A 14,595-nucleotide genomic window follows, 5' to 3' on the forward strand; every position below is an offset into this window, starting at 1 on the left:
CCCTCCCCACTTCTTCTTGGTCAATGGCCCTTTGAGTGGCCACTACCAGTGGCTGTGGGTGGCCAGAAATAGGCAATCTCCCCCAAAAATAAATAAATAAATAAATAAATGGTTTTAGGTGAGAGAGAGAGAGATAGAGGAAGAGAGAGAATTAAGAGCTGTCACTGGGCATATTGAAAGAGAGAGAGAGTGAGATTTTTACATTGTGCCTTTAATGTCCTTGCCCAGAACCTCATAATACAATGACTAAAGAGTCCTTGTATTATACTGCACTGGATTTATCTCCCTCATCTCACTCAGTCAGCGAACTCGGAAAGGAACTGTGTGATGAAATCATCTCAAAGTTTAATGTTCGGCCTCTTCGCTGTCCGCATGTAATTATATTAACACAATACCTGAAACACCTGGAGTGAATACTCTTCCTAGTGGGTAGTAGAATGGGAATTGTGAGTGTGTGTGTGTGTGTGTGTATGATGGTAATAAAAGATAGATGGATAACTGATACTGCACTTGGCATACTCAGCAAGGTTTGCAAATGTGCCATTCCATTTGCTTTCATATTGCTTCCACTGTCTGCCTAAAATATGTAGTGTTTTTGTATTTCTTATATGAATGATACATTCTCCCTGAGTTATACCTGCGCCTACACACACACACACAAACACACACAAGTATACTGGCGTAGTGCACCTGAAGGGGGCTGATGGGGGCTTGCTGCACAGGAAACAGGCCCACCTACTGTGCCTCTGTGTGGATAATGATGATAACAGTGAGGGGCCACGAGAGCTGAGTCAAGTGTCCTACTATTGGCTCTGTGTGTATGAGAGAGTGAGAGAGAGATTTTACATGAAAGACAGTATGAGTGTGTGTGCTTCCTGGACATGTCAGTAGGATATTACAGCTGTGTGTGTGATAGCAGGGCATACTGAAGTGGCCTCATCATATTTGAAGGTTATTAAGGCCTAGTTCTTATCTTCTGATGAACACCAAGACCTGTGTGTATGTGTGTGTGTGTGTGTGTGTGTGCCAAGACTATATCACGTTGTAGGGACCACAAGCTCTTTACACACACACACCGTGAGGCCTTCTCTTCCTTGTGGGGGTCACAAGCTGGTCACCACAAAGTCAATTGTTAGATTTTAAGGTGAAGAGATGTTTTAAGGTTAGGATAAGTTTAATGTTAGGGTTAGGCTAGTACTTCTTGATGTATAAGCAAGTGATTAGTGATTACAGCTGAAAGGACAAAGTCATTATATTTAGTAACGTGATTTGGGGTTAGGTTTAGAAGTCAGCTTTGGAAATTCTTTTTTTTTTAACACATTGTCACAATCCTATCTATTAAAATCATCTCTTCCTCTTTTTGTATTTGTATTTTTCTACATTATTTGACATGACCATTGAATCTTTACTTTGAGTTTTTTAAGATGAATAGATAAAATTGACCAATTAAAAATGAATGGTTTTATTTACATAGACTGTCAGTTTTTGTCTGGTCCATTTACAGTATATGTGCAAGCATTTGTGGAAACCCCTTAATATTAGTGAATTTTGCTGGTGTGTTATGCAGCTATACGCACAGGCACACAATGTGTGGTACATACAATCTGAGTAATATTCATAAACAAACACTGCCAAATAGAAATAAGGGGGGTGTGGGTGCCCGGGAGCAACGCGCTCAGTGCTAATCACTGGCTGGAGGGGTATACAGCCCCACTGCTTGTAGCACCTGGCTGTAGAGTAGTGGACCTGTGTTCTCTGAGGATCATTAAATGTGCACAATTCAATACCTTTGGGATGAGCTGGAGTGGCTTTTGTGATCCAAAGCTAATCATCCAACATCAGTGCCTGACCTCACTGAAGCTATAAGAAGCTGAGTGCCATCAAATCCTCAGAGAAATGATCTACGTTTAAAGTAAAGTCTTCCCAGAGGAGTAGAAACAAAGCAGAGCAAATTATTGATTAATATCCTTAATACATAAAACGTGCTGGATTAAAGTTTATTCAAACATTGGAAGATGTAGTTTGTAGTTGTTGTGTTACAGAATGTAGTCCTTAGGTTACACTGCATAATTTGGCCATTGGTCATAAGGCTATGTGATTCTTACTTAAGTTAGATAATCAACAAGCTTCATTTGACGTAAAGGCTGCATATTATAAACCTGGGCAGGGTTCCCCCAAAAGCATTTTAGAAGAAAGAAGATTCTTAAGTGGAAAATGAGCATTCCACTGAACACTTCCGCTTCCACTTATGATGATCTTAACACTGTATTTGGGAAACTGGTCCCTGATACTTAGTTTTACCCATATTTTATTAATTCTTTTAATTAGTTATTTATTTAAATAGGCTATTCTTACATTTAATGTGTTTTTAAATGATCACTAATGTGGCATTGACCAATCTTGGAATTTTCTTAAAAAGTTTAAAATTAATTATATTTATTTAAAGCATCACCAAGTAGAAATGTCCTTACAATTACAGCATCAGAATCACCGTGATGCTCCACTGACCTGTAATAGGGAGAACAGAGCCTCTGTTTTTGCAACTGTGGGTTCAGCATTGCAACAATTACAAGAAGTTTAGAATTTGAGGTCTGCAAACATGAAAAAATATGGGCAATGGCAAAGTTACAGTGAAATGTTTATAGAATATTTAAGTTACATATAAATTAAATATTCGAAATGTAGGTGGCATGGTGGTGCAGTCATGCAGCTCCAGGGACCTGTAGGTTGTATGTTCAAGTCCCCCTCCAGGTGACTGTCTGTGAGGAGGAGTGTGGTGTGTTCTCCCTGTGTCTGTGTGGGTTTCCTCCAGCTGCACCGGTTTCCTCCCATGGTGCAAAAACACATGTTGATAGGTGGATTGGCGAATCAAGTGTCCATAGGAGTGAGTTTGTGTCGCCCAGTGAAGGATTGGCGCCCCCTCCAGGGTGTGTTCCTGCCTTGCACTCAGTAATTCCGGGTAGACTCCGGACCCACCGTGACCCTGAACTGGAGAAGCGGTTACAGACAATGAATGAATGAATGTTTCGAAATGTTCCACAGTAATCTAATGAATGTATAAATAAATAAATAACAAAGGAGCATCACCAAAAACTTAGTGAACAAAGCTGAGTCATACTTCACTGCTTTGTGCCAAACGTTGTGAGAAAGTTGTCAAACGTTGCAAAAAGGACAGTTCTAAGCATACGATTGCAACGAACTCGTGTCTTTGTACAGGTCTTTGTTTATGTCTTTGTACATAACCATCTACTGTGCATAATATTGTGATAAGATCTCTGAAGAAATCTCAGGACAAGGCCTCAACACACAAAAAAGTGTTTTCTTTGTCTTTTTCAGTAAAATAAAGGAGAGAGTATCAATAAACAACAGGTTTTTAAAGGGTTTTATATATAATTTATTGTACACTGCATAAAATTGAGCTTGATGAATTAGATTTTCAGTAGTAGACCCAGCCCTGTAGTTTAACTATGAGCCTCAGTTGCGATGGTGCCATTCCAGAGTTAATGCTAGATATCTACGTGTATTGTTTTTATTTGTGTGTTTTTGTCTTCACACCCACCACACACACACACCACCACCACCCCCTGTATGTCTCTCACTCCTCAGCTGCAGTCTGTGATGTCCTGGAGATTGAGGCGTTTCTTTTGACCCCTAAAACCTCCCTATGCAGACAGTGTGTGTGTGTGTGTGTGTGTGTGTGTGTGTGTGGTGCTGATGGGAGGCAGGATGGTGTGTGTGTGTGTAGGGGTGTGCTGTGCTCTCAGCAGTGCAGGGCTGCGGCGAGGGGGCTGCGTGTTATCCTCTTATCCCCACTGTTCTGGAATAGAGCCCCAGCAGCTGGAGGACTGCAAGCCGCCTGATAATGCTGCTATTTTCCACCCGCCCGTCTTAATCTTGTTACTCAAATGGTGGTGAAGAGAGTCATGAATTTTAATTCTGACAGCTTCTCTCCCCCTCCACAAATACATACACAAATGCATCACACATACTACACACACTAACCTAACCCCTCAGAGTCCCCCCACCTTTCTCCCATCCGCCCCGTGTCTGTTCTCCACTCTTTCTTTATCCCTTCCTTTATCCATCCATCCAGCGATTCAAACCTGCTGATGTTCGGTCCATCCCTCACCCTCTCAGGACTAGCTCAGAAGAGCAAGAAAAAAGGAAGGACAGAAAAAAAGGGTGGGGGTGGCAAGAGTGGCAATAAAATAAATGACTTGCATCTCGGCAGCCGTGCGATTAAAAGGTACGAGGCGATTTATCCAGCCACCCATGAAGCTGATTAGCGGCCTCTGATCAGGAGGAACAGCTTTGCCTGTTAAACTTTTCACCTCCACAAGCTCTCTCTCTCTCTCTCTCTCTCTCTCTCTCTCTCTCTCTGTCTCTCTGTCTCCCAATCTATATTATGTATTTCTCTTACTTAATTCTCCCCTTTGTCTTTGTCTGTATTTCATTCTTTCACTAGGAACAAATCGTTTTGTAACTCACTCTTTTTTCTTAGTCTTTGTTTTTCTTTCTATTTTTCATCTTCTGTGTCACTTTCACCATAAGTGTTTCTCTTTAAATCACTCTCTCCAACTTTTTGACTCTCTTTCTCGCCCCTGCCCTCTGTCTCTCTCACCATAAGCTTTTTCTCATATCTCTCTCTCACACTTTATGAATTTTTCCCTTACTTATCCTCTCTCTCTCTCTCTCTCTCTCTCTCTCTCTCTCTCTCTCTCTCTCTCTCTCTCTCTCTCTCCCTCTGTACCCTCCCTCTCTGGGGTGTGTGAGATTTGAATGTGAATGTGTTGGTGTCTGCAGTGGGTTTAGTGTTGGCCGGCTGGCCGCCCTGATTACTGAGGGGTCAGGGGTTCAACCACGGGCCGCTGTGTAGAGAGAGTGGACAGAGAGATAACACACATGAAGGCCAATAGGGGAACCTTTCATCCATCCTTCTTCAGCAACTGAGGAAAGAGAGAGAGAGAGAGAGTGTGTGTGTTGGAGGAGAGTGTACACATGTCATGTTGGTGTTAGTACAGTGTGAATTTATCTACTGTAGCTGTCATGTGCCACCCCCCCACCCCCACCCTCAGATCTCTCCACATGCCCTCAGCCAATTGGATGTGCTGTTTCCAGTGTTGTTTACACTTTTCAGACCTCTGTAATGATAATGAATTGTCTCAGCCAAAGGGGGACGTTAATTCTTAGAAGTGGCGGTTCACAGCAGAGGCATGTTGTTATTTGATATTAATTATTCCTCATTGAAAATTCCTTTTGAGGAACGTAGACATTCACCTTTTAACATATACGTGACAAATACGTAACTGTAATTAAAAACCCCATAACTGGATTTTAATAGTATAGTAAAGCACTGCTTTTAATTGCTATAACTCATATAAATGTTTTGAAGTGAATGTGTTATTCCAGACTGTTGTGATGATGTTATCTAATCTCTAATCAGGGCTTTGGCTATGTTCCAACTGCAGGAAAATCAGGTTAGTTTCTCACATCTGATCCTTTGCAATTCTGAGAATGATCAGATCAGATTTGTGTGTCCAGACACCACCAGCCTTTCTGCATGAGAGGTGGTTACAACATTGTTACTACACTGGCATGGATTTTAAATGCAGATGCAGATGCATGAGAGATGGCGGTTCAACATCGACGCGACTAACACATTATGGTCCACAATTCTTACATCACCCAAGACAAACTCAGCGACGGAGGAGGCTGCTAAACATTGTAGTGTTCTGGTCATGGCACATGAAATCAGTTTTGATTGGATGGAGAGACATTCATTCATTCATTATCTGTAACCGCTTATCCAATTCAGGGTCGCGGTGGGTCCAGAGCCTACCTGGAATCATTGGGCGCAAGGCAGGAATACACCCTGGAGGGGGCACCAGTCCTTCACAGGGCAACACAGACACAAACACATTCACTCACACACTCACACCTACGGACACTTTTGAGTCACCAATCCACCTCCAATGTGCAATGGACTGTGGGAGGAAACCAGAGCACCCGGAGGAATCCCACGCGCACAACACACCAACTCCTCACAGACAGTTACCCGGAGCGGGAATCGAACCCACAACCTCCAGGTCCCTGGAGCTGTGTGACTGCGACACTACCTGCTGCACCACCGTGCCGCCCATGGAGAGACATGTTTTTTTTAAATCTGGTTGTAATCACATTTAAACCGTCTTGAAATTTCTGTTCCCTGTTTGTCCAGACGAGCTGATTATGTCAGATTCATATTTGGGCTCCGTCTGTCTTAGTTTCAGCTTAAGAGTTTGTAGTTTGTGCACTTTGTGTTGTTACCTTTTGGACATAAATCCCTCTGTGTAACTCTCTGTAAAACCCAGAATGAGGCAGTGCATGTGAATGTAAGTATAGTCATACTGCAAACACTTATTTATTAATTATTTGTGAACTATTTGCAAAATAACATTTTATATTAAGCCTTTATTTATGGATATTACCCAAATATCTTTTTTTCCCTTTTAAGGTCAGAAGATATTATATCTGACAACTTGTTGTATATATGTGCTTCTTCACTCCATTCCAGCTCCTCTGAGGAGTGTTTGCATGTCAGCTCTGGTGACTGCGTGGAAGCTGTGATGTTTGCGCAGTGTGGATGTTGTAGATGTGTGTGTGTGTATGGGGGGGGGGGGGGTGGCCAACGGGCAGAGCCGATTGGTTGGGACAGGGGCAGAGCTGCCTGGCCGCTGGCGCTGGGAAGAGGGTGGCAGTAATGCTGTATTCCGGCTGTTAGCAGAAAGTGGAGCCTGGGGCCCTGGAGCTGACATTCTTCAGGCAGACACCTCTGCTCTAAGTGAGTCATTGTGAAGCAGTTAGTGCCCGGCCTTGTTTGCTCACAGCGACTCGGCTGCTGTTGAGATGAGCCGTGTATAACAAGGGTGGAAGCAACAGGAGTACAAACAACGTGCAGTAAATCACTGCTGGCTTTTGCGTACGTTTTAATAGTGGTAGATCTACAAAAAAAATCATATTCATATTTTTCCTTACCTTTTTTTGTAGCCAATCAGCCAATATATATAAGGTCTTTGAAGTTTCAATCTGTAGCATTAATAACAGCTTTAGCATTAGCATTAATAACTCAGAAATGCATGCCTAAATCTGTAGGCCCCTTATGACACTTATGGCGCTTTTCCACTGCATGGAACCTACATGACTCTACTCGACTCGACACGGCTCTTTTGCTTTTCCACTGGCCAAATCTGGTACCTAGTCCCTGGTACGTTTTCAGTCCCAGCTCGCTCCAGGTTCCAACCGAATAGTAGGTAACCTGAGTAGGTGCCGAATGGTGATGTGTAAACCCTGCAGAGCGCTGAGTGGTCAGAGCCATATCAATCAACACGAAATACAGAGCTCAAATCCAGCACAAGCTGCTTGTAAAATCTCTTAAGTTACAGAAGCTTTCACACTTATTTTTATCAGTCTCTCAACGGCAGCTTTTAACTTAACCTCAAAGTGTTTTGAAGACGTTTTAATATGCTCCTTGGACCGAAGCTCAACGAAAATCTCCAATGAAAACCAAATGTGCAACAAGTAAAACTGATCTGTGAGAACTGGGGAGCTGAGTCCTGTTTAATTCAAAAGACAAAATACGAATACGATACTTAAACAGTGCCTGTGTTTACAGTTGTCATTGCTGTTGTTTTCAAAGCCAGCGATTCACCAGTGACGTCACCAGCTTCATTTCACGGGGGAGCCCTTTTCCAGTGGACAAGTGACCAGCTTTAAGCAAGCTGAGTCGTGTAGAGCCGAACGCATGCGGTGGAGACGCACCATTAGTGAATTCAGCTACTTAGAGATTCACCCACTTGTATAAACTCTGTTATACCAGAAAAGCCTGAAATGAATATGATTTTAAGGTCACAGTGCTCAATTATTAAGCCACCCAGCCATGGGAGCCATGGAACTGTGTGTTCTGGTGTGATTAAGTAATATTCAGTACCGCTGGGATGAGTTAGAGTGGTGTTTGAAGTTGTGGCTGATTAACATCAAATCCTCACAGCCATGTTCCAATATCTAGTCATTGCAAAAGAGAAAAATGCCTATTATTTCCTTTAATATCAGAAGAAATGTTGAATAGCTGACTAGCACTGAATAACTCTGGTTTATCATATCTTTTCTTTCAGATGAAAACGGAGGGGAAGGAGGTGTACGATGAGAACATCCACTATCCTGTGCTGCTGACACTCTCACACAGCCCCAGCCCAGGCCTGCTGTGAACCTGGCAGTGCCAGCCTGCCCTTCTGTGTTACCCGCCCAACCCTGGCTCTGCCACTGTGACCTCCAGGGCTTTACTCAACACAGCCTTTTATCATTTTTGTTATCATATTGTTTGGGGGAGGGTGTAGGTTTTAAAGTTTTATTGGTACACATAATAGAAAATCAGAATTCAACACAGTGGTGTCATGAAACATTACCTTTTGCAGTACAGCTACCTTAAGTAGTGCCTGAATATGTGCCTTGTGATCATATGTTAATGTTAATATATGTATTGTATGTTTGCACCATGAACACCACTTACACGCATGTGCACTCGGGGGAAGGTTATGCACGTATTTTCAGGTTCTGTATAATTTTCAGTTAGACCTTTAATCTGTACTATGTGCAAATTTAAATAGGTGTACAAGAAAGTTTTAAAGCGGTTTTGTGTAACATTTAATTGTAATTAAAAATTCATTCTCCTGCTTTAGACTTTTTAAGGTAAAAGAAGTGTAATATTAGAATACCATTAAAAAACCATTGTCATTTTATTTTTTTTAAATCTCACACGTCATTTTGGATTCAATATTATCCCCAAGAACCGAACATATCTGTGCTTTTACAGCACTTTTTTCTTGATGGGATTCATAACAAGTGACGAATATGTTTTTCTCCCTTGACATTTTCAAACTAATACATATTTAGAAAAGAAATTTATGTTAAATAAAATAACAGTTGTCATTTTTAATACAAGGCAACAGTTACCATAAAATTAAAAATAGCAGGAGAATGTTTGAAGTTTTAATTATATTTATACATTACACACACACACACAAACAAACAAACAAACACAAAAACACTTTAAAACGTATTTGTACATATTTACAGAGTGGTTTTTGTTTCACAAAAATAAGTTCTCTAGCCACATTTGGTCATACATTCTTATACAAAATCACAAGCCACAGAATTTATCATTATTTTATAAAAGGCCATTTAAAAGTGGCTATGGGCCCCTCCCATTTTAGCATGCACCCAGACTTGATTCATCAATACCCACATGTTGAATCCTTACTGTGTGTGTGTGTGTGTGTGAGAGAGAGAGTGAAATTTTGTATAAGTGTATGCGACTGAGATGATGCATGATCTCATGCCTTGTTACTGTGTGATGAAAAATGTGTGATTTATTCTAAACAGGTAGAACAGGACAGTCCTCGCATGCAATGAACACTCACAAGGACATAAACCACACGCTGGCCCAGGGTGATGTGACCCATATCATAAAGTTCTGAAGGATTTTATCTAAAGAAAGAGATTTTTGTGTAACGTAATTGTTGAGATGTAAACAAAGTAAAAGAGGGTGGTTTGAATTGAAATGCTGCATTGTAGAGAAAGTTAGATTCGTTTACAGAGCTCTCTTTTGAGTCTGAATATGTGTTACTGATTATGGTAAAGTAGTGGTAATCTGAAAGTAAGAAAAATAAGATTTCTTTGGATACTGTTCTGCCTTACAATTCCTTATATCAATACCATGAATGGATTATGAAGGACACAGTGTCGCTGATGCAAATAGCAACACTTGTAGAACATATTGTTAACTGTGAGTGAGATATAAACCAGGTCTGTGGAGTGCTTTGCATTAAAAAAAAGTGTTCCTCCGAAAACTTTCACAGCATGATCAAAAAAGCAGTGTCTTAGTCATTATATTAAGAACCTTTTCTGCATTAAATGGTTCAGATGTCTGGTTCCCATCATCACCACATGAGCGTTTCTGACCTGGCAAATTCCTCTGGAACAGAGAAGCCTTCAAACCATTCTGAAACACTTTGTTTGCATTTAATGGTTTAATTATGCAGCCATTTTGATGCCCTGACATGGCGGATCTAATAATCATTTTCATGCTAATTGTGCATAACCATGTTCTGTTCATCCTGTCGCTATAGAGATGGAGAACACCGGTCTGATGTAGTGTTGCTGTATCTAGTGTGTACTCCAAATGTCGCGCACACGTCTTGGTAGGAGAGGGGAGTGTACATGTACAGCACTGAATATGTTGTACTTCACTGTGACCCACTTTTACTGCCCATACTAAAGTTCTGTGAGCATATTGTGTTTGGTGACCACGCTGTAGTACAGTGCTTACAGAAAGACCTTCAACACTGTCTGGAATGCTGTGTGTTAGCAGGCTGTTTTCAGCAGAAAGATGCATGGCACAATCAAAGACTCCAGAATTAGATCCTCACCCACTGTGCATGCTAGAGGAGGCATCACATCTGAAGTATTTGGCAGTGATCTGTATTCAGAGGAAATAATGTGCATTATAGTGTTTGAGCCTGTTTACACCTTAGCTGAACATGTGTTCCATGTCCAGATTATTTCTGGATGAGCTGGATTATGTTTACAGTTTTTTCTTTCCCATGATGGATCAAATGCTGTTTGTCAAAGATCAGAGAAATGATTTAAAACCAACAGCCAATCCTCAGCAGTGGTCAGCGCTACCACAGTCCAGAGGAGTTTTTGGGCACAAGGAAGTCATGACTGGTCGGATAGGATTGCACCTGGTTTTACAGATAAAGACAAACTGCTGTTTATTTTGTGCACAGTGTCAGATGTGGAGCGAGTGTGGTCACTGATATTTAAAAAAAGTAATAAAATTATACACACACACACACACACACACACACACACATATATATATATATGACACACCTGCCTTTAAAAGAGTGGTGCCTTTCTACAGGTTCAGGTGCAGTACTGTGCTCCAGATCTTAAGTCTAAGCAAAGCACATTTCAGTTGTCTTTTCCCATGATCCGAAAACACATGGTAATGCAGAGTGTAAACAGGCACTTCATATTTTTCCTGTGATATATATTTTGACATATCAATTATACCAATCCCTCACACATTCTTAATCAGATTCAGTGCAGAATTATCTGTTTACGTTTTTCTGATCACTTCTATTTCTATTAATTTTTTTTTCCAGAGCTGTGTGCTTTTGCACTGTGACTATTTCCTACTCAATACACAGATGAGTCCAAAGTGATTGGTTTACACTAATGGAGCGGGTGGTTGTAATTACTGTGATTAAATCATTATTTGAAACAGTTTTGTGTCCTGTGCTGATTTCCCCACAAGTATTATTGTATCTTTGTAACATGTACATGCTCTCAGCGCTTAAGGACCGAATCGTAGTTTCCAATTTTTAACAACATGGTTTTAACCTGATAATTTATTGTTTTTTTTTTTTATTATCATTACATAGCTTGTTTAATATTCTTTTTTTAAAACACGTATTTACTGAAAGGACTGTGTATGGCTACGTTTTCATGCAGATGCGTCATAAAATGTGTTTGTATATAGTTTAATTTTAACATTATTAATTTTCAAAAGGATGAAATTTTTTAAAAGGATCATTCCAAAACAATAATAAATATAGTAAAAAATATCTTTATCTTACAGTTATGTCTTTATTTTTCACTTCTTCCAGTCTCGTAAATATTATATCTGAACTCTTGCAGTGCTGTAGATTAAACCCAGACTCCGGGAGTCAGATCTGTTCTGTAGGAGTGGCCTAATCCTCAGGCCTGAGTTATGGAGGCGGCTGCTGGGAGTGGGGGTGGGGGGGAGTGCCCCCTCTCTGTCTTTTGAGATTTGAAAGAGGCCTGTTCTCCCCTCCCTCCATCCTGCTCGAGGGAGAGGGAGAGAGAGCTAGAAAAAGCGAGCTCCCTGTTCCGTACAAGGGCTCCATTAACTTGACCACTTGGCCTTTGCACACAAAGCCTGGGCCGGCCCCCTGTCCCACCCACCCAATTATGTGCGATTAGGCTCAGTGTGCTGTGTCAAGATGCAGAGAGACGCGGAGAGTAGGCGCTGTTAACCGGCCGAGAGAGGGCAGCCATTTAAAAAGCCGCTACATGCAAGTTTCATGCAGGTTGCCATATTTCCCACTAGCGCATGGAGCTCGATGGAGGTTCGCATTAGTTCCGTCGGCGCTGTGCAAATTGCTTGAATGCGCTCGGAGGTGGCGGATGTGTGAGTGCGCTACAAGGAGAAATGGAAATTCTCAATTAGTTTGTTTGCTCATGCATTTTATGCCTAGTTTCCATTCAAATGTCCAGCAGTGGGAGAGATGTGTGGTGGAAATATTGTGTGTGCTTGGAAACGCTGGAGATTTGATTGCGGTTGAGGGCAGCTGGCAGCACACTTGGCTCTGATTCCTCCCACTGAAGCATGACTTTCCACACAAACACTGCAGGCACCATGCTGCTGGAGTCATGTGTTCAGCTCAGCTCACAGGCCAGGCCTACAGGGTCAGGGCAAAGACCCCCGCACTGATAGGGAGTGGGCTGCACTGGCTCAGGTGGCTATTTGAGCTCCTCTCACCCCACACGCTTGCACACTCATCTTTGATAACAGCTGGCTTCTCAGCGATAGAAATACTTGCAGGTAAACAGTAAGCCTTTACAGGACAGCAAGCCTTCATATTTACAGACCAGTTAATTACATTTGTTGATTGGTGAGCACACACATATATATATAACTGGAATGTTGTGTTATAAATGTATATTTAAGCTCATTACATACATTCTCATGTTGAGCATAAAAGCTAAAGGACGGAACGCTCTGTTCAGTGTCAGAAAAAAGGGCTACTGCTCGTTATTGTACATCAAGGGCACATGTAGTGTAAATACACCTTCAGATATAGGACTTAAGATCCAGGAGTATGCCACTGAGGATGCACTATATTCAGTGTTCCAGGACAAAATGCATATTTGTAATTGGAATATTCAGTGCCTGTGTTTTCAGTTCTGTGGCTTATGTGCTCATTATTCATTTAATTAATTTTTGTAATGAAACTTTCTCTGGGAATCCATAATTGTTATGGGGTGAACATTTCTCATACATGTAAAGCAGAGGGACTTGAATGGGAATGTCCACTTAGCGATTTTTCATAGAGCTTAAAGTCCACAGAGGTCACATAAGCAAGACAAATTCACGCATGTTTTTTCAAGCATTACACTTTAAGGAAAAAACACTTTTTCATGTTTCTTAGAGTGCAATTTAGAAGATGCCATGTTTGGACTTGGGGTCAGCCTATCTTTGTTCATTTTCTAACAAAATTTTGTCTAGCAAATGTCGACATACATCCTGTCTGCTGAGTGATCTCACTTTTGTCATAGAAATAGTTTTACAGCTCTGTGACTGGACCACAATAATCAAAACAGAGGTTGTGCAAAATTAACACGGCGAAAGTTTACCCATCTGATGTTTTTTTATTGGTCTGTAATAAACTGGACCTGAGATATACATGAAATGCATCCACTCAGGGCTGAGTGAGACAAGTTTGATTATCACAGCAGTGGTTAAGTCAGCAGAATTATTAATAATAATTGCAAACAATGTTCTATTACAAAATAATTATACAGTATTTTCAAGAATCTTCTTTTTTATGACATACAGTGTGGGGTGTGGGCTTTAAACATACCACAAAAAATGTTATGATTATTACCTCTTTTATTAGAGTAATATTTATTTGAAGTTTTTTTTTTTTCAAATTTTGTTACAGCATTTTAATTAAAAAAATGTTTTTCTTAAAATTAAATTATTTGATTTTACACACACACACACACAAACACACAATACATATATATTTTTAAATTCACTTCATTCTAAATACTTACTGTTCTTCAAAATGTACTTTATTAATCTTTGTGTTTGTTTTAGTAGGCTTTAAACTCAAACATAGTATAGTACATGAGCTGATGTTTTTTAAATTACACTCTACTTGTTGCACTACAATATACAGGTGGATAACATGATCACGATCACTCCTTTGACATTAAACCTTGGTTTATTTGCGGAAACTCTAGAAAGCGAGAGAGGTCTTACATGGCTCAGAAATTACATTCTCATTATGACATATTTGACTCTAAAGACTTTACAAATGGAAATACATGAATACAACTGTAGCACAAATTTCACAGACTGGTTCTTACCACATACATGTGTTATTAACAAACTGTGTGTTTGTGTGTATAAACTATTATCACTCTTACACTGATATATACAGAGATATGGTGTTTATTATTTACTGTGTGCTTAAGCAGGGCTTCATTTTATAGTTTGGAAACATTTAAATGATGCTGTTTGACAACATTCAGATTTCAACACTGAGCTTAATGATTATTGCTGAGAATAGTGGGAATTTCAGTGATTTCAGTAGTAGCTCTCTCTCTCTCTCTCTCTCTCTCTCTCTCTCTCTCAAGTTCTTTTAGTATTTCTGCTGTTTACTTGTTTGAATTGGGACTAACTCTGTGAGTGTTCTGGCGCAACATTGCAGCATTCACTTCCCAAAAACCTGCACCTCTTCCCCA

General features: G+C 40.6%; 1 protein-coding gene across 1 annotated transcript in view; it reads left to right on the top strand.

Moving 5' to 3' along the window:
• Window positions 1–11,296, top strand: part of camkmt (calmodulin-lysine N-methyltransferase) — a 128,588-nt gene extending 117,292 nt beyond the window's left edge. The window contains exon 11 of the mRNA XM_066679063.1: window positions 8,151–11,296. Coding sequence (XP_066535160.1) covers window positions 8,151–8,243 — 93 coding nt within the window. The 3' untranslated portion in view covers window positions 8,244–11,296. The remainder of the gene's footprint in view (window positions 1–8,150) is intronic.
• Window positions 11,297–14,595: the final 3,299 nt, after the last annotated feature.

The sequence above is a fragment of the Hoplias malabaricus genome, chromosome 8 (genome assembly GCF_029633855.1).
Source record: "Hoplias malabaricus isolate fHopMal1 chromosome 8, fHopMal1.hap1, whole genome shotgun sequence".
NCBI classification, from domain to species: Eukaryota; Metazoa; Chordata; class Actinopteri; order Characiformes; family Erythrinidae; genus Hoplias; species Hoplias malabaricus.